Genomic DNA, 23,762 nt, shown 5'->3' with positions numbered 1-23,762 from the left:
AAATGTTGCTGCATGTCTTCTGTTCTGACGTAAATGTGGGAAGGAAATCTCTCTTATCTGTCAAGTAAAATGTTTCATAACTTGGGAATTACCCCTAATTTAGAGACTGATGGTAAATTCATGAGAAAAAAAAGGAATCGCCATACAAGAGGTGGGATTTAGAAATTTTAAATATAGATAACTGCATACTATAATTAATTATTTTATACAGGTAGTTCTTGGGGATTTTCTTCCTGAAAAATGTTAGCCAAGTGGATGGCCATTTCTCTTGTATAACATGTTTCTTAGCAGGTTTTTGTTTATGCAATACTAACAATCCAAAAGATACCTGTGCAGTGAGAGAGATTTGGAAATTACTGTATAGTGTTTGACCTTATACAGTAAGTAGTAATTAAGTTCTGCCAGTTTTTTTTCTCAGGAAAAAAAAGGGGGTGGAAACTAACAGGTGTGCTGAGAGGAGCATTTCAGGATGTAATCTCTTCTGTAAGAGAAGCTGTTGACTACTAACAGCCATCAGATAAGAAGAGGATTGTTCTCTTACTATTAAAATGGCATAAACTTATTTAACCCAATTCTTTTTTCCACACTGTTTTAGCCATTAACCGACCAGATATAACAGACACAGAAATGGAAACTATAATGGACACTATTGTTGATAGTCTCTTCTGTTTTTTTGTTACACTTGGTAAGTTTCCAAATTCTAGCATTTTCCATATTCAGTGAGATAACTAGAAGTCTAGTGATTTCATATAGAAAATTAAAAGCAGAATTAGATCTGTTACTGAAATCTCAGTAATTCACAGGGTGGGATAATGATCTTGCTCAAATTATTGCTTTATATCACTGCAAAGTACAATAAAGGTTGGCCTTCATGGGAGCTGAGTCTTAGTCTTCAGTACCAATGGGAGGAGAATACTGAAATACAAAGGTTTGGATTCACTGTTTTAAAAAAATCCTAGTTTGCAATGAAGATAATAGTACTTTGAGTTTGGATTTGTTATTCTCAAAAAAAAAAATCAACTCCTAAACACCACAGAATTAGAAGAAAAAAGCTCCTCACACAAACCCTGCAAAGATCTACCTGAAATAACTTCCTAAAGGAAGATACATTAAGTTTACTTATTTTATTGTGAGTTTCCTTGATGCTTAGCTGATACCTTTTTCATAGTGTTGACATTTAACTTAAGTTGTAACTAAAATTGTTCCATCTGAGATAGCTTTCCTACAAGAGGAGCTGGGGATTGCCATGGGGGAGTCTGTTCAAGAGAGATTTCATTGGACCTATTCAGTTCTTTCAGGTGTTAGTGTGATACAAATTAATGTCTTTTCCTCAATCACTTAAAATCTTTGGGTTTGGAATTTTCATGTTTGTATAGATAAGTGAGAAACAGTAACTAAATATTTTGAACCTTAAAGCCAATGGAAAACATGCTGTTGAAAATAGCATTACCATAGATACATAGTCCTGGATATAGCAGTGAATTTTAACATATATATTGTGGTGGTATAATACTTATTATTGTGTTCAAGGGACTTCTAACCTTTGGAAAATAACTTCTAATGCATCTGTACGAGATAGCTTTCCCCTCCAACAGTGGATGAGCTTTCTTTCTAGTATATACTTTATTTCTCATAACTTGTTGTATGGGGTATTCACTTCTGTAAAACTTTATTTAATATTTCTATATAGTATTTTTTGTTTCATAGATAAAAACTGCAAGAGAAAAGTTTAATGTAAGTTTGTATTTAATCTCAGAATGTTAGTTAAAGTTGTTTATAAAAAGTAATAAAGAATAATAAAGAATCTGAAAATGAAAATGCATATAGAAGTCAACGTATCTTTTATTAGGGGCTATACCTATAATCAGATGCTCAAGAGGAACTGCAGCTGAAATGGTGGCAGTGGTAAGAACTGTTTTTCTAAACACCTATCTTGGTTTACAACTTTCCAAACATCAGTTTTATTTTCTCAGTACTAGACAGAGATCTAATGTCATTGTATCCTTTTCCTTATGAAGGAAATAAAACTGGCAAAGAGATACATCCACTTTCCTTTCAGATTTCAGTTCCACAGAACCTCAGTAGAAACTGTAATGTTAGGAAATCAGATAATGAGAAACTTAAATATAAATAATTATTCCTAATCTAGATTTTATTAAGATTTTCTAAGAGGCATTACAATTAAGTTGCATCTACCCAGTTTAAAAAGTGACTGTTGGGCCTGTGTTCCTCTGGGTGTATCAGTAAGAATTTCTTTTTTATCTTACTGGGAAACCCTGCAAGTAAAAGACTTTTTTAGTATAGCAAATTAAACTGACATGGATCATCAAATAGGGATGAAATGACCAAACTAAATCACATTTAACAATCTCTACAGAACTCTCCTCATTAGGAGTCACTGTGGTTCATTTCTTCCATCTTCTTCACATTTTCTTGGTCAGTGAAATGGTAATACTGATTAAGCCTAAGCATGCAGTGTGCATCCACTCATATTGAGGATAATCTCACTTTTATGAAACAATTGTGTGGCAGTGTCTGCCAGCCCAATTTGCTGCTTCTACTGTGGTTCCCTCTTGATGCTTCCTACTGGTATTTTCTACTTGCGTGTTGAGGGAATGGGTGCTAATTGTCTGGGAGGAGATTAGTACACATAAAGGAAACCTCTTCAGTGTAGTCATGGACATAGATATAAATGCTGGAGGGACAAAATAGATCTAAGATTTCTTTATTTCCCACGTGCACCGAACTTAGTCTTCCTGCATTTAAGACATTTATAAGCTAAAAAAACAGCACAATAAATCTTTTCATGTTCATTGTGTAAAGAGGTTAGGAAATCATTGGTTTGTTAAAAGTGGTTTTGTTTTTCCCATCCTCAGAAACTGGATAAGAAGCTCAGAGAGAATCTAAGAGATGCCAGAAACAGTCTTTTTACAGGTGACACACTTGGAGCTGGACAGTTCAGGTATTGTGTTAGTAATTTTATTTTTCGTATTTCAGTTGTCTGGGTAGGTTATCAGTGTACTAAAAACTGTATTTACAAGAATTTGGTTCAAATTCTATATTAAAAGAATTTACATATTTTCAAGGGAGTTTTCCAACCCCACAGCATAACCCATTTAAAAACTTTCCTAACTATTAAGTGTATGGTCCTAGGACAGTAAGTCAGAAATTATGTTATGAACCAGTTAATCTTGTTCAGCCTCTAAACCCAGCAAGAGCCGAATTTCTGCAAATATTCTGCTTACAGGGCTCTGAAATGCAGTTGGATGTCTGAACATAGCTCTGAGCAACTCTTAGTCCTTTAAAAGAAAGAAGGACCCATTTTTTTGCTTGTGAAAGCTATTACCAGTTTAGTTATATCAAAAGCAAATGTTTCCCAGCTGATCCCTGTCTTGATCAGAGGATACTGCTTGAGGACTACCACCTGGACAATTAAGGTCTGTTAAGTCATGGCCATTTGAATCTTTTGTCGATGCTTGTGAGCATCTGATAATGTGTTCTCAGTAGCATCCCTGTATACTGTTGCCCCCAGATAGCTGAATACTCCACCGGCTGCCATAGGAAGGTGTGTTATGAGAGCTTATACTGTACATAAAAAGGAGGAGCTGTATTGGCAAGACCATAGCTGAAGCAAACTTATAATCTGCTAACTAGGTATAAAACAGTCATCATACTTCTATCTCAAATTAAGATCAGAGCTTGGAGCTTGGATAAAAGGCACAAAAACATCAGCTGACAAAAGGAGTGAGCATGAAAGGAGAAAGAATAGTTGTGAAATAGCAGTTTCTTCATTTTCATGGGAACTGAATTGTAAGCACTGCTTTTCCTTCTGGGGCATGGTTTGTTTTCATGGTAGTGTAGCATCATTGCCTTCAAAATTAAAATGCAAGGTAAAGGAAACATATGAAACTTTAACCAGTTGAATGGCTTCAGATCTTTAGTTTAGTTTTTCGAAATCAGGTGACATGAATAAGGCTCTTGAGATTTTATATTTAAGTGAATATACTTACTGCAAGGAAATCCAGAGCATGGAATTTAAATGCTTTTTCTCTGTTCAAATGCACTTCAACTGCATTTTTGTAGGAACAGTGTGCTTTAGAAAAATGGTTGTTATAATGTTCTCTCAGCTCACAGTCTTCCTATCTTCACTATAAATTTTTCATGTAGCCATAGCCCAAGACCTTTAGGCATGACTGCATTTTTTTACCACAAAATTGGGTACTGATGGAATTACCACAGTAATTCCAGAGTATCTCAGAAGTTCATAATCTATTTTTGTATGGACATGATATAAAAGCAAAGAGAAAAATGAAATCAGAAACCCTTGGAAGTGCGATTTTACATTTGAGGATTGTAGTGGGGATTAAGGTCAAATACTACCCTCTGAAACAGTTTTTTGGAACTCAAATGTGTATCCACACAAAGATGTATTAGTTAATACCTAAAAAGTTAGTTGCTCTTCAGTGTTTCGACTTCTGCTTAATGTTTACATATTGGTAATTTCACTTAGTATGTAATAATCTTTTTGTCATTACTAGGATTTGATTCATGGAATTTATCATAGTGATCAGCCCCAGTTATTTTCAGGAAGGCTGGATGAGCTCAGCAATAGGCAGTTTTTCTTTTATCTTGAAATTGATATATAAGTTATCACTCAGGATGTTAATGGGGTGCTTTAACCATGTTTAAAGAAGTACTAACATAGTGTCATCTTTTCAGCTTCCAAAGGCCCTTATTAGTCCTTGTTGACAGAAACATAGATTTAGCAACTCCTCTACATCATACTTGGACATACCAAGCTTTAGTGCATGATGTTCTGGTAAGGATAAATCTGATTTTGTTACCAAAACTATTTTTTTCACTCAGTTTGTTGTTAAAACTTATTATCAGGTTTTCTCTTAATCCAAAATCTGTTTTGTCTGTTTTATTTGGAAGTTGTTTTAATAAAGAACAACTTGGAAGATTTTCTCTAGAAGGTTTATTTAGCAATAATTTCTAAAATGTTTTAAAATTTGAAATCTTGGTATCATCAGAAGATCACTAATTCAGCAATCCTGGCTTTTTTTTTCAGTAGCTTATGATCTGTATGTTATGTAATATCCAGAATCCATTAAGTGCAATTCATTTTTGAAAAAGAAATGCTTTTTATGTGTTTTTAAACCAGTTTTGGTTTTAGTTTGAACTTCTAAAAATACTTTTTCCCATTTTTCTCCACAAGGTGGTGTAGGTGTTCAATGCAGAGTGGTACACAGTCCCACTGTAAGGAATCGAAACCAGACTTTTTTTTTTATTCAGATAACCTTAAGCTGCCTTTATTACCTCAAGTTTATTTTATAAAACCAATAGTAGAAAGGTACTTGAATGACAGCTCATTCTGTTTACCTCAGATTTGTGCATTTTGTGTATAAGTGTGGAGTGAATAATTAAAAAAAAAAAAAAAAAGAGTAAGAGTAATAGTCATCTGGAGGTTTTTTTAATGTGCTGAGAGTTATTTGTGGAAATAATTTCAATATCTAGCTTTGAGAAGTATTTTGGATTTATTTCTTGAGACTGTTAGAGGCATACATGAAATATGCACATGCACGTATGTGTTGATATACAAAGTTGATGGTGAACTGCATAGCCATCCATGGTGTCCAGAAACTTGCGTTGCTACAATGAAAATATTTCAGCACTAATATAATGTTTTAGGGCACTTGTAAATTTTATTTTATGCAATTAATTCATTATCACAAGTCCTCTCATCTTAAACTTAAGAGTGCTTTCTGCAAATAACAATTTTTGGCCTAGTTTCTTTAGGAAAGGAGTACCTGAAAAAAACAGTTTACACTGAGTCTTCTCCAGTAAGTGTTGAACTGGCTAGAGACTTGCAGGTAGAAGTAGTGAATTTCTACAGGTTTCTTTTTAAAGTAGTGTTGGGTGGCCTCAAGCATGAGTTGAGATAGGATTTCAGTTCATCAAGACACAGAGTGATCAAAGATGTACTGGAAGCTGAGGACAACTAGTGCTACAAATCTGGTGGGGTATTGGAATAACACTGGCAGACTTACTCAAAGATATTGGATCTCTACTGCATCAGGCTTCTGTAGTTTCTCTGGACCAACCTGTTAAATGTTGCATCTTAAAAGTGCACAGATTAGGAATTTTTTTAGTGAAATTGAAACCAAGTGGTCTGTGGTTCCACAACAGGGGCAAACGTTTAATTTCAAAACTAATCAAGTTATTCACCTTAAAGGCAAGCTTGCCAAACTTCGCATACGGAGCGTAATATTTCATGAAATAACTGCAGTAGTCTTTTAAGAGACCATAAATTGTAACCATGAAATTGTTACCAAGATGTTGATTATGTTAACTATACTTTCAAACAAACTGGGTTTTGTTTAAGGTCTCAGTTACAATAGTCCAGGAATGCTGTGCAGTGTTGAACTACCCAGGCACAAAGTTGAGTGCTGCATCTATTGAGATTATAACCATGCTGTTTCTACACATAAACACGCTTACATGAGGAGATTTCTATTTATGAATAAAAAGCCTTTCATCAGTGGATACAGAAAAATAGGAGGCATGGCTAGAAAGCCTTATGGGACAAAATGGTGAGTTGAAAGGAAGAGCACTAATCAAGAAGAATTATTTTAGGAAAACTTGTAAATGCCAAAACTAACTTGAAAACACAGGTCACTGGTGAGTTAAAACGATCCAAAACATAGATCTCCATTAAAAATTACAGCTATATATGCAGTCAGATTAATTTGTCGGATTAATTTTTTTTCTATTCAAGTTTTTATCAAATACATGTACTTGAAATATACTCTTTTTTTTGCTGAAACATTAAACACCTCTTGTAAGATGAGGTTTGTGCTCATCAACTGCATGTGTTTCCTTTGAGTAGCTACTTGGTTATATTTCTATTCTGGCACGGATCAGTTGTAGTATTTAAGTCCCTGCCAAGGGATAACTAGAAACATTTTAAAACTTTATTTGACAGTTTCACTCACAGTGATCCATTTCTGCATACTTTAATGAATATAATAAAGTGATGTTTTATTTCTGGGAAAAATAACTATTCTAAAAGGTTCACAACAGTTTCTGTGTAGTTGAAGATTTCACTCTATCATTATTTGTCAAGCAAAGAGCACCTTTGAAGTTTAAAATGTCCTTGAAAAGAGCTAGGACAAAGTCAGCAAGTGGAATACTTGTTAATACTCTTTGTTGAAAACCAGAGAGAATAGGTCAACTGTAGTAAATACAGGGCAGTGAGGGAAAGAACTAGAAGACCCACAGGGAGCAGTGTGGTGATGTGAGCATAATTGTGTCCTCTAGCAAAGCAATGTACTTTCAATGTTCATGCATCTGTGGAAGACGAAAAACTATATGGAAAAATAGCAGTTTTGTTGCAAAGTTCTGCTTTATCATGAATTCACTGTTTTACTAGTGCTCAAAAAAATTAAGGAAAGAGCTGTGAAGGTGTGGCTAAATAGTTCTCATAGTGAATAATCCAGTTGCTGGTGTCATCAGCTTCGTGGCAGCTTTGATACATATGTTGTGGTTATGTAAGCCAACACACTTAGAAACACTTTTTTTCTGCAACATAGATACTTTTCTACTTCAAAGTTTTTGGGGAGTTGCTAGAGCACAGTCCTTGCTAAATAGCTCGTTTTCTATGCAGAAAACAGTGTTCAAAGTTCAGCGTCAGAAGAGTGCTTGCATATGAGATAATCAGATGTCTTTGCATAACATTCATTGACTTGTTTAGTATTGAACTGATTACAGTTCAGTAACTGTGAGTAATTTTGGAGTCCTTATATTGCTGTTATTATCTAGTTAACTAGTAAACTGTTTCCTGCCTTCTTATGAAGTTCAAATAAATAGCTGTGTTAATATTTTTTTAGGAAATATTCTAGAAATTATTTTGTTGAGTGTAAAAGACTGAATAAACAATTAAACGGTCAAATATTTACATAAGATTCTTCTTTATTTTAGGATTTCCATTTGAATAGAGTTAACTTGGAAGAATCAGCAGGAACAGAAAGTACTCCAGCAGGTGCTAGACCTAAGAAAAAAAATAAGAAGTCCTACGATTTAACTACATCTGATAAATTCTGGCAAAAGCATAAGGGCAGGTAAGCCGTAAAGGTATGCAGTTTATATTCATTTAGTCAGTATAAATTCTAAGTATTCTTCATGTATGGTAGTTCTGTTTTAAGCTTATTTGAAAATATTTTCTAGCTTGGGGGCCATTTTTTTTACGGTGTATTGGGTGTTGCTGAGATTTCCCCTCAGCAGTCCTCACAGTGCTGTGCTTTGCATTGGTAGCTAGAAAGGTGTCAATAGCACACCAGTGTTTTGGCTACTGCTGAGCAGTAGTCCCACAGCATCAGTGCTGTCTCCCCAGCATTCCCCCTCACCAGCAGGCTAAGGGTGGGCAAGATCTTGGGAGGGGGCATAGGCAGGACAGCTCACCCAAACTGACCAAAGAGGTACTCCATACCTTTCCATACCGTACCATTCCATTCCACTGTTCAGCAATAAAAGCTAAGAGAAGGGAGAAGTGCGCAGCATTCAGTGGGATTTTTTTAAAATGTTTTTCTTCTGGAGCAACTGCTCTGCCTATTGAAGCCCTGCTTTCTGGGAAATGGCCAGACATCATCTGTTGGTGGGAAGTAGAGAATAAAACCTGTCATTTTCCTTTGCTTTCACACATAAGCTTTCCTTTTTTCAACTGCCTGTATCTTGACCCATGACTTTGGAGGTTTTTCTACCTTGCTTCCTCCCCGCCCAGTCTTGCTGAGCAGAGGAGTGATAAAGTCACTTGGTGAGCACCTGGCATGCAACCAGGGTCAAACCACTACATAAGGAATGATCATTGCCAGTATTCATTGTCCATGATAATTGTCTGTTAGGTCTTTGTTACAGAGCTCAAAATTGTTCTTACCAAAATTACATAAAATTATTGAAAGTAGTGGCTATATCTTAGGAAGTTTAAGTAAACCTACAATAAGAAAGTTAAAGTAAACCTACATTATGTCAAGATGTCATTATTTTCAGTGATTTGATTATTCTGCATGATTAGTGTATTGTTATTTCCAAAAAGGTTTTTATTCTCTGGTTCTATTATTTCAATTTGTTGATTTAACTGAGCTTAATGCAGACTATTGCATTAGTCCTTTTCCAGAGGTGGCTGAATCTGTTCAGCAAGAACTGGAATCTTACAGAGCCCAAGAAGATGAAGTCAAAAGACTTAAAAGTATCATGGTAAGTTTTATCACATGTGTGTGTTTCATGTAAAGCATAATAGGGCTTGTAGAGATGCCTAGCCCACCCTGTCATCCCACAGACAAAAATTTTCATTGTATGCTGAATTTTAGGCATGATACAATCTTAAAAGTAGGACTAGAAGTACCATATTTCATGAGAAGTTTCAATTTCTTGTTCATTTGTGTTGCAATTATATGACTTCCATAGTAACTGAAAAACACAATCCAGACATGAATACCATTATGAGAAAATAGATTCTAAATGTACTGACTTTATCTGCGTGCGTGATATTTGTATTTATTATGACTATTTTTATTCCTCTTTTCAAACCCTTCCTCAAAACCCAGGGCATTGAAGGGGAGGATGAAGGAGCAATAAGTATGCTTTCAGATAATACAGCTAAGCTAACTTCAGCTGTCAGGTAAGTAGTCAATAATGCATTGTTGTTATTTAATTAATCTGTGAACCATTTCTATTTTTTTTCTGTTATTGTGCTTTTAGTATTCTTTGAAATAAATATCTTTAAATGGAGGCTGTTCAGATTTATAATATAGTCTAATTGCTTTATAATTCTGATAAAGTTAAATGCAGTGTCCTAAACCATTGCTTGCATATGTAACTTCTACAGTGTGTTTGACTTTGGAGTCTTTCCTCAGCAAAGACAAGTAATCTAAGTACATCACAGATTTGCTTGCACGTTTCCACCAAAATCCCCAACCTCTGCATTCTTTCATTAAAAAAAAGTAGTGAAATCCCCTTCTTCAGGTATGGTTATGAAAATCATTGCATCTATACATTGTCTTTTTTAGTTCCAACCTATTCTGTAATTTTAGATTTTAATAGCTTTTAAAAGTCTTTTCCAACCCAGACTGTTCCATAATTCTGTAAGTTTTTTTTGTACCTACTGTATACAGTGCACAATTCAACTAACAGTGCAAATCAGCAGGTTAGTTTGTATTTAATCTCTTCAGCTCTCTTCCAGAACTTCTGGAAAAGAAGAGGCTCATTGATCTTCATACAAATGTTGCAACAGCCGTTTTGGAGCACATAAAGGTACAATTGCTCTCTAACTTGAGTTTTCTGTCAGTAATACTTCTTTAACTTAAGGAATATATTTAAGGCATTGAAGATATGAAAATGAGCCTTCTCAGTGTGCTACTTTTTCAGAATTCACTGTGTAGCATTACTTAGTGTTGAAGGGCGAGAAAGAATGAATTTTGAATGCCTCTGCATGGAAAGCAAAGAACACCAGTTCTTTTCTTATCAGAATTTACTAGTATAGTCTCATTTTTTAATGGCAGCCACAACTGTTATTGTGGGTTGAAGTCTTTCAAAAATAAGTTTATGATGGAAGTGTTTTGTTTATTTTAGAGATGCATCATGGCAATTCATTACTTCAGTCTAAGCCATCTTCTGTTCTGTATGTGTTTGTCAGAAGGGCACCATTGACTGCTCACCAACAAAACTCATACCCAGAGATGTGGCAATAATGATGCAAGTTACTGAAGTGGTCTTTCCAGCAGGGTCTGTGTTAGATGTTTTCACAGCATGAAAACAGAAATTGTAGATGAGGCTTTCAGAAACACTGAAATTCTTTTCAGTTTTGGAAGGTATTTCAAAAACCAAGTCTCACTGAAAATCAGTAATTAGAGAGTTTTACCGTGTTTTGAAGCTAGCTTTAACATTTGTAAAGAATGTAGCATCTGTCCTCAGTTATTATTGCGACTGAATTTTTTTTAAGTACTCCATATGAACAAAGGATTAATTCTGCAATTACATGAATAAATTCATTTTACATATTTATAAAGTTGGAGAAGAAGTAATAAGTGTCTGTGCTTAGCTCATTACTGTAGGGGCTAGGTATATGGGCTTTTACACTATTAGGTATGTCAAGTTTCATATCTGACAATTTAAAAGCAGTACTTTAACACCACTGAAAAAAAATTGAAGTCAACAATATTAATATTTTGATGCCCTGAGTGTAAATTCACTTTTCCAGGAGAGATGCTAGCATGATAATGGCAGACCTAGACCAGTAGTATTCTATATATGATTTGTTGGTTGGAAAACAAATTTCAGAGCAAGATGTAGAATGGCAGTAACATCAGTTTGGCTTTCCAGTATCCTGTTGGCAATGAGCTGGAGTCAGATGCATTAAATGATAGCAACACACTTGATTACCTGGAGGTGGAAGGAATTGCCTTATCTGGGCACTGAGCCAGCCCTTGGCTTGCTGCTCTGATAGGGAGCCTGCTATTAGGAAGTGCCCTAGGAGTGGCGGTCCATTCCTCTATGATTCTTATTTCTGGTACTGCAGAGTGCTCAGGCTCTTTACCTTCTTATTGTATAAATGTCAAAGAAAATTGTGAGACAAATGGCCATGCAGTTTCCTCAATATATTGATATGTACATCTCCATCATCTTTTGATTTAGAAAGCATCAGTTCATCTCCAGATATTTAGGAAACTTTTAAACTAATGCAGGCCAACATGTTTTTTCTATTGAAATTTGCCTATGGTAAAGCCTTTTAACTGAATCAATGTAAAGTTTATTCCAACTGCTTTCTCCTGACCATTTTCTCCTCTCTTTTCACCCTCCAGTGTTAGAAAATGTATCTTTCAATCTTGAGCTGTGGAATTTTAATATTCAGGATGTTTTGCTACCTAATGGATTCCTCAAAAATACTCTCAGAAAGGGCAGTGTCTCATCCAGTACTTTTAAAAGAAATTCTGATGAGACATTGACTCTGTGGTTAATAGCTTTTATACACAGTTAAATAATGAAACCAGATTAGGATAAGGCTGAATGTTTTTTGCAAGTAAGTGCTGAGGTCATGAGTAGCTAGTGAGGCACCATGCTCTTCTTCAGGTTACTATATTGTCACTTCTAAAATAATCAGGAAGTGCATTCATACTTTAAAATAGACTATTTGCATTATCCAGTATGGGGTTTTACTGTATTAATTATTTGAACATTTTCTTTACTACATATGCAAAGAATGCAACAAGACCTGCTTTAGATATACTAAGTGAATTTAGTTTTTCTTGTGGTCATATTTTAATGTTCAGTTTACAGCTGCTTTCCACATTCTCTTGGATCATTTTCTAATTCACAGCAAGAGGAAACCAGAAATTAATCACATACTTACGTCTCCTGGCAGTTTTTTGGCTTAAGTTTTTAGTGAAATAACGGAAAGTATGCATCACTTTTTCAAGAAGCAAACCATCAAGTATTTATTGTCAGTGCTTAGAACAAATGCATCCTTGTTTTGCATTTATTGGTTTTTCCTCTGCTGAAACTGATGACGGAAGGACTGGACCCAACAGACAACAGATTTAGAGCTAGGGTTGCCAATCTAGCTGCTTTAAAGTTTCAAGTAATGCTTATCTTTGCATGTCATTCTAATATGAATAGAATTACTGATGTATGTTAGATCATGAATATAAAAAGATGCTCACATGCAATTTTCTAAAATGATGGTTGGGGGTAGATTAGATAACCTCTTGCTAGAATTCTACAGATGTGAATTTAAGTGGCAGATTTTTGTATGTATTGTTGTCTTCTTAAATTACTCATGTTTGCTTGGTTAAGGGTTTTTTTAATTCCTACATGGTTTTATTATGTATCTCTACTTCTGCTTGATCTCAAGGTCTGGTACTTTGAATGATCTCTTAATTGGCATCCACTTAATAGGGAGTGACAATAGCCTTTCAAGTTTTCAAATTCATATTTTTAAAGGAATTCCACTATTTTAAGTATTCTGTTTTAAATAAGGTTACATTTTGGTCTTACACCATGTGAAATAGTATGTGTTTGTGAAATACATATGTCATAGTGGGCCAGGCTGTTTTTCGGTAGTTCAGAACTGATAATTCAGTAACCTAGTAACAACAGCTTTTTCTGAGTTCAGTTACAGTGACCTTCCTACCATTATTCTGTGCAGTTCAGTGAAAAGGAGTTGGCTGTGTCTGCCCCTCCCAGCCTTCTGCCAGAGTTTCTCTTCCTCTGATAGCAGCACACTATAATTACCTGACCAGCCTCCCTCATTCTGGAGGCAGTTATTTCTGGTTGTTCTCTGTCAGCATCTTTGAAAAAGACCTCAGACATTTTCTTAGAAAATGTCTTCTCTCTTCTGCATATTCTCTCTCTCTCTAAAATTAAGAACTTTTGTAGCATAAAGAGGATAGAAGAGCTTCCAGCACGTCTTTACAAAAATTACCCTCTAAGAGATTTTAATGGGTCCTGCTTCCACTTACTTGCTTTAAAAAGAAGGAATTTTGTGTTTTGGAGTACTGTGCTCAAGTAGACTTTCCCAATGCACTTCAGTAATTTTCCCTAAAATAAGTTTTGGCTTATGAACAGCCTATTTCTAAAGATGATAAGTTGAAAGCTTTCACAAATATATATATTTTTTTTAAAAAGCAAGCTGAAGTGTTGCACTTTAACTGCAATATAGAATCCTGTTCCTGAAAGGGCAGCCAGAAAGGTCTCTTGAATGAGATTGGTATGGAACAAGATGTCATAGTCAAGAAAGTCAAGAGCAGGAGGCAGAAAAGGAATAACTGTAAATGTAAATGCATCTTTATTTTATTATTTTTATTATTACTGATTTTCTTCACATTCCTTGCCAGTTTGGCACCCATAAGAACATATTCTTTGCTGTGTTTTTTATTGAATCTACAGGATTGTTTAGCTCCTATTCCCCAGCTTTTCCTCTGTCTGTGAGTTTGTCATTGAGTGAGCAAAATTGCACTTATTTAAATTAAATGGGACATCTGCCTCTTAAGGACCTGTTAGACAAGTTGGCTCTTCGAGAAGTAACTGTCTCATTGATGTGGCATATCTGGGATATCTGTCAAAAGGTAACTAGTAGTGTTTAAGGCTACTTAGTAACCCATATGAAATTTGATTAGGTGTCCACCTAATTCCTAACAAACCAATATAAGAAAAATATTGCCATAATTAGATCTTTGCTAGTAACTTTTGTTAGTTATCTAGTGAAGAAGCAGCTGAGTAGACTTACCGTATTGATCCATCTCTTTAGTTTGTCACATCAGACAGAGTCTCAAATGTTTTACATTGCTGCTTACCTCTGATGTCCCTATTGTGGATAGAAAAGAAATAGACAGCAGATAGGAAAAAACAATGTAGACCTGAAGTTTTGGGATTTTCAGTTTGGGGTTTTTTCCCCCCAAAGAGTGCTGAGTTCACACTTCAAAAGTAATTGTGCCAAATTTTTGAAGAGAGTGAGTGTAGGTGTATCATTAATGTTTCAGTTTAGGCTCAAAGTATAGCATATACATGCAACCAGTGCGTTTTCTTTGCTGCTGGTAATCTGTTTTGTTCAGCAGCCATAGTCAAACAGTCATAAAGTTGCACATGGCTGAGAAGAATTTTACCTTGTGTGTGCTCCAAGTAAGTTAACAATTGTCAATCTGTTCTTAAAATTGAAAGTAATTGATGTTTGAATTATGAAATTTTATTTAGAAGTTGATCTGTAAACAAATACAGAGAGTCAGTGAATCTTTTTATGTTGTACATTTTTACATGCCATCTGAATAAATTTCTCGTAAACAGATCACCAGCTAAGATAATACAGGCTTTGCCAAATTCAACAGTAATATCTTTAACTTTATAAGATCAAGTTTCCACATTTCAAGACAATCCCCTTTTTATTGGATGCCTTTTGTCAGGGAAAAATATTTTAAACTTAAAAATATTGAATTTAGCCTCACATAACAAGATACTAATGTAGATAAAACACAAAAAGCAAGTGAATGTAATGGAAATACTTTAAAAATTTTACTAGTTTCTTCACAATTGCTTTATGTCTATAGGGAGAATTAAGGAAACTGTAACACATAAAATCTCCAAGGTGCTGTAGAATTGAGGTCTCACATGGTTTACCAGATACCAAATTGCATCTGATGTAAGGTCTTGGAAAAAGGCTGGTAGCTTGGTTCTATTCAGACTTCATACCACTCTTTTAACATAAGCTCAAGGTAAATATAGCTTGAAAGAAGCTCTAGTCCTTTTTCTCCCTCTCATTTCATGCAACTTCCATGTAGTCATAGTCACTAAATCAACAGAAGACATTCTTCTGCCCTTAAAAGTAGCAGGGGGTCATGTCTGAGTGCTCTTCATGGTAATTTACTTTATAAGCTGTAATTGCAAGCATCCACAAAAGCTTTAAATTAAGTTGTTGCTTTGCAAGTAACTGCTCTTGTCAAGGAGTTCAGTAAGTGATGACTGAGAAATGGATGCATTGTATAGCTACCTGCATCATAAGCTAAGCACAGTATGCTTTCAATATAAAAATATTCTTGTAATTCCTATCTTTTTTACTTTGTTTTCTCTTCTCTAGCTCTTTTTTTGAGGAACTTACAGTACTCAGAAGGTGAAATATCCTGATAGCCTTATGCTAGAGAAGTACCTTTTTTTTGAGATGTGGTAAAATAACTTTTTAAATTTTTTTTTTGTGTGTTCTCAGGAATAATTTTAGTAGAATTCAGAAAAATGTGAGAAACTGACTTTAAAAGTTTTTATGTACTGTCATTACAACAACTAGCACTGAATAAAAGATGCCACAGCAGTTTTAAATGCTTTGGCGTTATCAGGCAAAATTTCTCAAATCATTTAACCCAAGAAAAGCAAGGTGACTCTTGCTCACTCTGGCAATATCATTTCAGTCTCACAGCAGCAATGATGTGGAGCTAACACACTTCCAAAGCAGCAAGATGGAGATATACTCTGCCAGTCTTCTGTTTGAGCCAATCCATAGCTGAATGTGTTCAAACATCAGGATTTAGTTAGTTACCAGATACTAAGGTTTTGTAAGCTGAGTAGCTGTAACATTGGTTGTGATGCTCCATTTTAATGCTCAAACACACATAATGATCTGCATTGTAATGGGACATTTTAAAATAAGTTCTGGAGTGCATTTTTCTATTTTTAGCTTGTAAGATCATGATCAATAAGTGCAAAGCTTGTCTGTTTGTGCATATGTGCTGCAATGCAGTCATTACTTGCATGGCCATGTGATGTCTTCCATGAAGCTTTTGCCTTAATAATTTTGTATCGTCCCTGTGCCATCCTCCCTAAAAAGGATTTTCACAATATCTAGATGTCTTATTGTATAATGAGAGACTTTTTTTCCAGTGTTAACAAGATAATCTAATTATAAACTTCTCCATCTTTGGAGTGAGTGAATTATGGCAAGCCTTTGATCTGAGGTAGTATTTCAGTACCAGCCCAAGTTGGCAGTTGCCAACATTTCTTCAGGATGATGCCTTAATGTATAAGGGAATTTCCCATATTAATCTGCATTGAATAATTGTCTTGTGGTCTGAGAGCCTGGAGATTCAGAATAAATTTGATATAATATTCACTTGACCATTATTTTTTCCTTTTACAACATAGCAATGTATATGATGGCATGTAGTTTTCAGCTGTGGCAAAGCCATAGTTGAAAAGAAAGCTTCTCTTCCAGATCAGTATTCACAGCAGACACCCCTTGCTTAACTTGCTTTTTCACTTCTAGTATGATAATTAAATACACATCAACTTTCTGAGAGTTAATAAAAGCATATTATATTGCAAGCATTAGTTGCTTTTACTGATAATTTATTTTAAAATAAAATTTTTAAATATGTATTTATAACTTAAACTACATACCTCTTAAAAGAGAAAATAAATACTCTTTCACAACTTTAAGATGTTAACCCTAACACTTACTCTTAAACAGAGTCGAAAGCTGGATGTGTATTTTGAATATGAGGAAAAAATAATGAGTAAATCCACTCTGGATAAATCTCTTCTGGACATGATTTCTGACCCAGATGGTGAGTACTTTAAATCTGAACTTGGTATAAAATTTGTTAAGCTATACCTGCTTGGATTTCAGGATGCAAGATTTGTAAAAAAACCAGCTTTTGATTGATCTTCAGTAGCAGTCTAGAGAGTTTTTAATGCGTCAGTTGAGTAATATCCAAAATATTAACTCTTCTACAGCTCTACTAAAATCCTATCCTAATCCCTTATTTTTGAATGTCAATATATTTTATTTTTTGTGCTTTTCCAGTATTTAGTAGTGTAGCATAGCATTCTGTGGTCTGAACAATGCTAATTCTTTAAAATCCTACTGCATGTTTTATAACATATACATACCTCACGAACACAAAACTTCATAGATTTTAATTAGATCAAGGGACTGTAATGTAGGTAGCTCATGCTTGTGTGAGGAAAGAGATGAATGGGAATGAGATGAATGGGACAAGTGGAGAGAAGGGGCACAAGATTTAAATTGGCCAGTTCACTGGGACTCACCTGAAGCTTTGCATGTGTTGATTCAGCTGTGGCATGTCTGTTTTCATCATGTAAGAGCACGAGCAATGCATCCCAGCTTTTGTGTCAGATATGGGTCATACATATCAGAGCATTGCACACCAGGGGTGTTCGGGTTCTCTATTAGCAGGAGTCACGGGGGTCTTTCTCAGAAAAGCTGACACAAATGACTTCTCAGCTTTTTGTACTATTCCAGCATCAATTCTCCTTTCAATCTGTCACATCCTGATGTGTGTCATAACCCTCTGATGGATTTCAGTATGATTTGTTACCAGTTGGCTGGAAGAAAACAACATGCAGTACAAAATTGTAAAACTTAAATTATGATCTCTGACTTGTCTGCATACTGGCAATTATGTCGGCAAACCTCAAGCATTTAGAGACCCAGGGTTCCTGCTCTTTTTCCAGTGTGCTCTTTAAGAAAACGTTTTGTTACTGCAGGATTATGTCTGTAGTCTTACAGCTACATACTGAGCTTAATGCCTGCTTGGAGTTTGTATAATGATTCATATTTATAGAAAGAGTATATATACATCCTGCTGACATTCTACAAAAATCTTTTAATAGTGTCCATGCTTTGTAATCAAGAGGCAGTAGGAGAAACAGTGCACAGTTGGTAGAAATCTGAGCTAAAGTTTTAAAGATCTCATAATGGGTCAAGTCTAGAAACTAATAAACTTTCAGAAAATCTAATGTCAGGCATCAATCTGTAATTCAGTACATAGATTCACTTTTTATTTGAAGCTAATAAGAATGTGTATAATCTGTACTTCTATTATGCATCAATACAAACCAGTCCTTTCCATGTTCAGAATTAATATTTCATGTACTGTTTTGATTTCAGTTTTTATATTTGCATAAACTTATATATGAAGACAAATTTTTGTGCTTGCTTGTATGTCCTACTGGATCAATTACTTTTTACCTGAATCCACATTTTCTATGCCTTTTTAGAGTTCAATGTAGAGCAAATGGTTTTCCAAGCCTGATGTATCTTACCAACATTCATAGTAACAAGGTTCCTGGGTTTTACACAAGAGAAAGATTCGATTCACAAGCTAGAGTTTTTCCTCATAAGCTAAGTATTCAGGTTTTCACAGTATTATGTTAGCATTTTATAGGCATTGCCTGGGTTTAAGTTTATGTAAGAAGAAGATTTCAGTTAAATCACAGTGATTATTTCCAGGTATGCTGTCTTGTTAAACTGTCCAGCCTCATATTGTGTGATTCACTGAGAAATACCATCAGAAAACATTTTTAAGGAATAAAACATCAAGTCTTCCTGTGCTTCTGGTGGATTATTTATTAGCATTATGTGTGGGGATATTTGTCTTGTGGACAATGGGATCTGCAGAGCTCTATATGAAGGCACTTAGATATGACCACTTAACAGCTTCAGGCTTCAGCCTCCCATTTGTTACTGTGTTCTTATCTACCACTCAGGTCTAACAGCTGCCCCCCAGTTTAGTGGGTATTAGCATACCCTGAAGTAGTGATAAAATGGGAGCTAGGGGCTGCCTGCTGGTTTTTCAGCTGAATATAAAAAAATTGGTCCATTCTAGGTTTGCCAAGTTAGGTTTTCTTCAGAATGTTGAGCAGTTTGCCTCTCTGTGCTGTCACAGATCATAGTCTAGAAATACGTAGTGAATATTTGACAGGCAATTGACCTGAGTCTTAGTGCTGTTAATCACAGCTTTTTTGTCCAAGTGAAATCCAGGTGGATCTGTACCTTGAAAGCTGGCATTTGGTTTAGATAATACAAAGTTTCTTCAGTTCTTGATCTCCTGACTTACTGTTATTTGGTAAAGGTTAGTAAAACCTACTTTGCAGAGAAGATTGTACCAAGTCATAAATGCTCATTATGACAACACTTACTCTTAACTTCTGCCAGACTAAATACATGCTCATTTATAAATAAAAGTTGCAGATTAAATCAGATGGTCTCCTGCTGACATAATCCACATTCCATAGTAGGGGAAAACAACCCAAAACAAACAATACAGAAAAAGAAAAACAGAGAAAAAAGTCATTTTCTTACCCGCAAGTACAAGAAAGTGCAGTCTTATAAAATATGGTACTAAAAGTATCAGGCTTTTATAATGAATTTTAATTTGAAATGTTTGTTTTGAGAAGTTCTTCTTCTGAAAAATTCATTTGAAACTATTGTCTTTATTAACAGTGATTCTGTTCTAGAAAAATAAAAAAGATGGTGTTCAAAACCTGATGTAGTAGTTTATAGTCTAAGTAGTGGCTACATCAACCTCTTGATCTGGAGAGATGAATTTTGATTACATATGAATAATGCTTCCCAAGAATGGGAAGTGTTTTTCTCCAACAAAAGAGGATTTAGGAGATGAAATCCTTTCTGAAGGCAAGTTGGAAGTTCAGGGATTTTTTTCCTGACCAGAGGTTCATATAAGTGCTTTTGCAGTCCTCAAGTATTTCAGTACAGTGAGCCATAGAGCTGTGTAAGCAAGTTGTAGAATTAAAAAATAATATGCTGTGGCTTTTCCTTCTATGATTTTTCTTTAATCTGCTTTTTCATGGACCTACTTCCAGATAACATTTGCAATCTCCACATTAAACAAGTCATAATTTCTCTACATAATTTATTTAGTAGGTTATATGAAGAATAATATTTACTACAGACAGAAGGGGGAAGTGTAAAACTTGCAGAAAGAATGAGCACATCTAACCCAACTCTTCATAAAATTGCTGTATGTCTTTCTTCCATTTTACACATTGAAGAAGGCCATGGTTATCGATAACGTTTATTGTCATAACTAAAGATCTGCATGAACATATGTATGGCTGCTGAAGAGCAGTTAATGTAGCAGCATAGTTACAATTGTAGTTTTTAATTCTTTTTTTTTTCCTTTCTTTCTTACTGCAGCAGGAACTCCTGAAGACAAAATGCGATTATTTCTCATCTATTACATAAGCTCAGCTCAGGCACCTTCAGAGGTACTTATGTTCTTTACAGCTTTCAACACCAGATTCTACCACAAAGGATTTTCATTTCAGCACTAAGCAGATATTTCTGTTTCTTTGCAAAGGGAAGTATGAAATGCCCAGAAAATTCTAAAACTTTAAATAAATTTTGTCTTACTGCCAGGAAATCTGCTCAGAAAACTTTAGCCACCATTTCAAAGCATATGAATGACTAGTAAGAAGGAATATTATATTGTGACATATTTAGATCAGAGTTACTGCAAGACACATCTTAGCATGCTTTCTATTATTCTGCACCACTGCTCAAAGAAGTAGGTAAAGCAAAACAAAAATACTACTCATTTCACTCCATTTTCATATATTCGAGAATGATTGAGTCAGTTGACCAGCAGGTGAATGAAGAAAAAATGCAACTGCCAATATTTGAATAATTCAGGAAGCAATTTCTTCATATTTCTTTGGAACTCAGGATGATTCATTTCAAGGAAAACTCTTACAATGTAGAGCATTATCTGATGGAAAAAAATATTTGGTGAGGCAAATAGAAAATATTTGTATTCATGTATATTAGCTCCTCTTTGTTTATTATTTACTGTTTTGGCATTTTACAGAAACTGGCATTCTATTGGTGCTAGTATAAAGACTGTTCTATAACTGAAAATGCACAGGATTTAATTCCACAAACACTGTTCAGCTTAATGGGATCTGCTCATGGCAAATTTAATTTCAAATTGCATTTCCGTACTTGGTTGGAAATGGGCTTAAGATCCATAATTACTTTTTAACTTGGGTCAGTACTATAACTTTGCACTGCTTATTTAATATTTAGATAAGGATATCTTGTCTTTGTACATGGGGTTAAGAGTAGCTTCAACCTTTTATAATTTTCCACTGTATGATTTCAGATTGACTTGGAGCAGTATAAAAAAGCATTGATGGATGCAGGTTGTAATCTCGCTCCTTTGAGCTACATAAAACAATGGAAGTAAGTAAATTCTTTTTTCTCCTATATGAGGATAACTGGTTAATAAAGAAACCAGCATTGTATTCAGGAATTATGTGTTACTTCTCTTAAATTATCTTTAAATATTCATTTGGTATAAGTTTTTATTGTCATTGTTGTGGTAACACATGCAAATCTTATTTTAAAACTAAGCTCCAGTAGTGCCAGAACACTATAGAACATGACATGTAGTAGTACCCTTAATGATACAGGACAGAAACAAGTTACTGAATTAATTGAAAAGTTGCGCTGGTTCAGATTCCAGTTATTTTAGCTCATACCAAGGAGTCATGTTGGATATCAGTTATTGCAGTTTTACATGGTATTTGAATGAAATCTTTGTCTTTTAAGTATAAAATCTAATTCCTATTGCATTTGTAGGCAAGAGGGATGCATATAATAAATAGTTACTTCTGAAAGAGTTCGAAATGCAGAAGTTTTTTTCACTTTCACATGACTAGAGTGGAACATCCTACAGCAGTATGTGCCTGAGATAAATATTTGATTTCTATCCCTGCTTTCACAGAGCTTTTACTAAGATGGCTTCAGCTCCAGCCAGCTATGGAAACGCTACGCCTAAACCTTTGGGGTATGCTTTTGATTAATTTTTTGTAAGCCTTTGGGTTCTTTTATCTTATTTTAGTAGTGCTGAAAGTGTGGTTAGTGTTATACAGGGCCCAGAACAAAGCATCTCCCTATTTGTAAAATTTTTAAGTTACAGACAATTACAAGCACTCCTCTCCCCTTGACAGTGCATAGTGCACACAGAGAGGAAAATAAAAGAATCTGTGACTAAATTCACAGACTGTCTCAATACAGTGCTCTCTGCACCTGCACGTTAAATGCACTCTCACAGGAGAGGAATTCAGCAGCAGGAACTGAATCTGTGTCAGCTATCACTTTGAGCTTTAAGTTGTCAGTGGCAGAAGATAAAAACAGCCCTATATATTCAAAATCATTTCTCTCCTGGGTTTGGAGACAGTCAGGAGTGCAAGAACACACTGGAATGTCCTGGACTGGGTGTCTGACTGCTTGTTGAAAGGTGTAGTTATTTATTTCAAGACACGAAAAAAAAAATTACTGTGCTAAGGTTACATATATCCTATACAGGATATAGGACTATGGTCTTTCCATTCTTCAGAGGATTTCAGTTTCATTACCAACTTTACTTTCAGGAATGCCCTGTCACTGTCATAAGGAATCTGTGGCACAGTACGGTTAGAGAGAATTCAGGTGCTGTTTCACTTGGGAAAATTGCTCTTTGGGTTGTTGGAGACGCTCAGCATCTCTGTTAACCCTGCTCATTAGGATACCCACTTGAAAGGAGCACTCGCATCCTTACATTACTGAAGTTGTAAAATAAACTGTTCAGTGAATTAAAGACTAGAATCCAAGGCTCCCAGTGATAGGTGAGGATCTATCTGGTAGACTACAAGTGTATTCCCATACACTTGATTGCCATGTGATATGAAGAATGTATTTTATGACAAACTGAATTACTTGGTACGTAGGTCCTATTGACTTTATTGGGAATTCGATGCCAGTAAAAAGCTTAAGAATACAATTTAAAAACAAAAAATATCTTACACATCACCTTTATTGTGTTTTTTCAGTCTGTTTTCACGTGTTATGAATACGGGATCACAGTTTGTAATGGAAGGAGTGAAGAACTTGGTACTGAAGCAACAAGTAAGTTTAAAAAACAATTTAAAAGTCTATCATGAGTACTGTGAACATTTGGAAGAAGAAATTTCGGTGCCTTTGTCATATTAATAAAATACATTCTATATATGTGAATATATATACAGTGAAAAAAGTAAACATAAATCTCTGCTTATGGATGGATCTATCACTTTGTAACTTCCAGATATCAAATAAGTAACAAATAATTCACATTTTCTTTGAAGACCTCTTTGTAGCAATTAAGACTGATTTCAGCATTATAAAAAGAACAGCTGTGGAATACTCAAAGTAGACTAGGCATTGAAACAACAAACAATAAAACAAAAAATATAACTGTCTATATCTTGACTTAGAACTACATGCATTAAGTTAATCTATTTCAGAGTGATTAAAAGGCTGAAAGTGTTAGTTCTCTGTTTACTTACAATTCAAACATTTCTTTTTTCTCATGTGAGTGTAATGTACAGCAACCATAATCTTTTAATGTGCATGAAAATACAAATATATTTATGACATGACCACCTTC

General features: G+C 34.9%; 1 protein-coding gene across 1 annotated transcript in view; it reads left to right on the top strand.

The window, feature by feature from the left end:
• Positions 1 to 23,762, top strand: part of SCFD1 (sec1 family domain containing 1) — a 49,723-nt gene that overhangs the window by 12,256 nt on the left and 13,705 nt on the right. The window contains exons 7-19 of the mRNA XM_053945653.1: positions 596 to 685; positions 1,850 to 1,905; positions 2,877 to 2,962; positions 4,720 to 4,819; positions 7,981 to 8,120; positions 9,162 to 9,252; positions 9,603 to 9,676; positions 10,227 to 10,308; positions 17,000 to 17,096; positions 20,492 to 20,562; positions 21,456 to 21,535; positions 22,080 to 22,142; positions 23,167 to 23,242. Of these exons, the coding sequence (XP_053801628.1) occupies positions 596 to 685; positions 1,850 to 1,905; positions 2,877 to 2,962; positions 4,720 to 4,819; positions 7,981 to 8,120; positions 9,162 to 9,252; positions 9,603 to 9,676; positions 10,227 to 10,308; positions 17,000 to 17,096; positions 20,492 to 20,562; positions 21,456 to 21,535; positions 22,080 to 22,142; positions 23,167 to 23,242 (1,106 nt within the window). The remainder of the gene's footprint in view (positions 1 to 595; positions 686 to 1,849; positions 1,906 to 2,876; positions 2,963 to 4,719; positions 4,820 to 7,980; positions 8,121 to 9,161; positions 9,253 to 9,602; positions 9,677 to 10,226; positions 10,309 to 16,999; positions 17,097 to 20,491; positions 20,563 to 21,455; positions 21,536 to 22,079; positions 22,143 to 23,166; positions 23,243 to 23,762) is intronic.

Source organism: Vidua chalybeata, chromosome 6 (genome assembly GCF_026979565.1).
Source record: "Vidua chalybeata isolate OUT-0048 chromosome 6, bVidCha1 merged haplotype, whole genome shotgun sequence".
NCBI classification, from domain to species: Eukaryota; Metazoa; Chordata; class Aves; order Passeriformes; family Viduidae; genus Vidua; species Vidua chalybeata.
The sequence above is the reverse complement of the archived record's forward strand: the minus strand, read 5'-3'. Positions and strand labels throughout refer to the sequence as shown.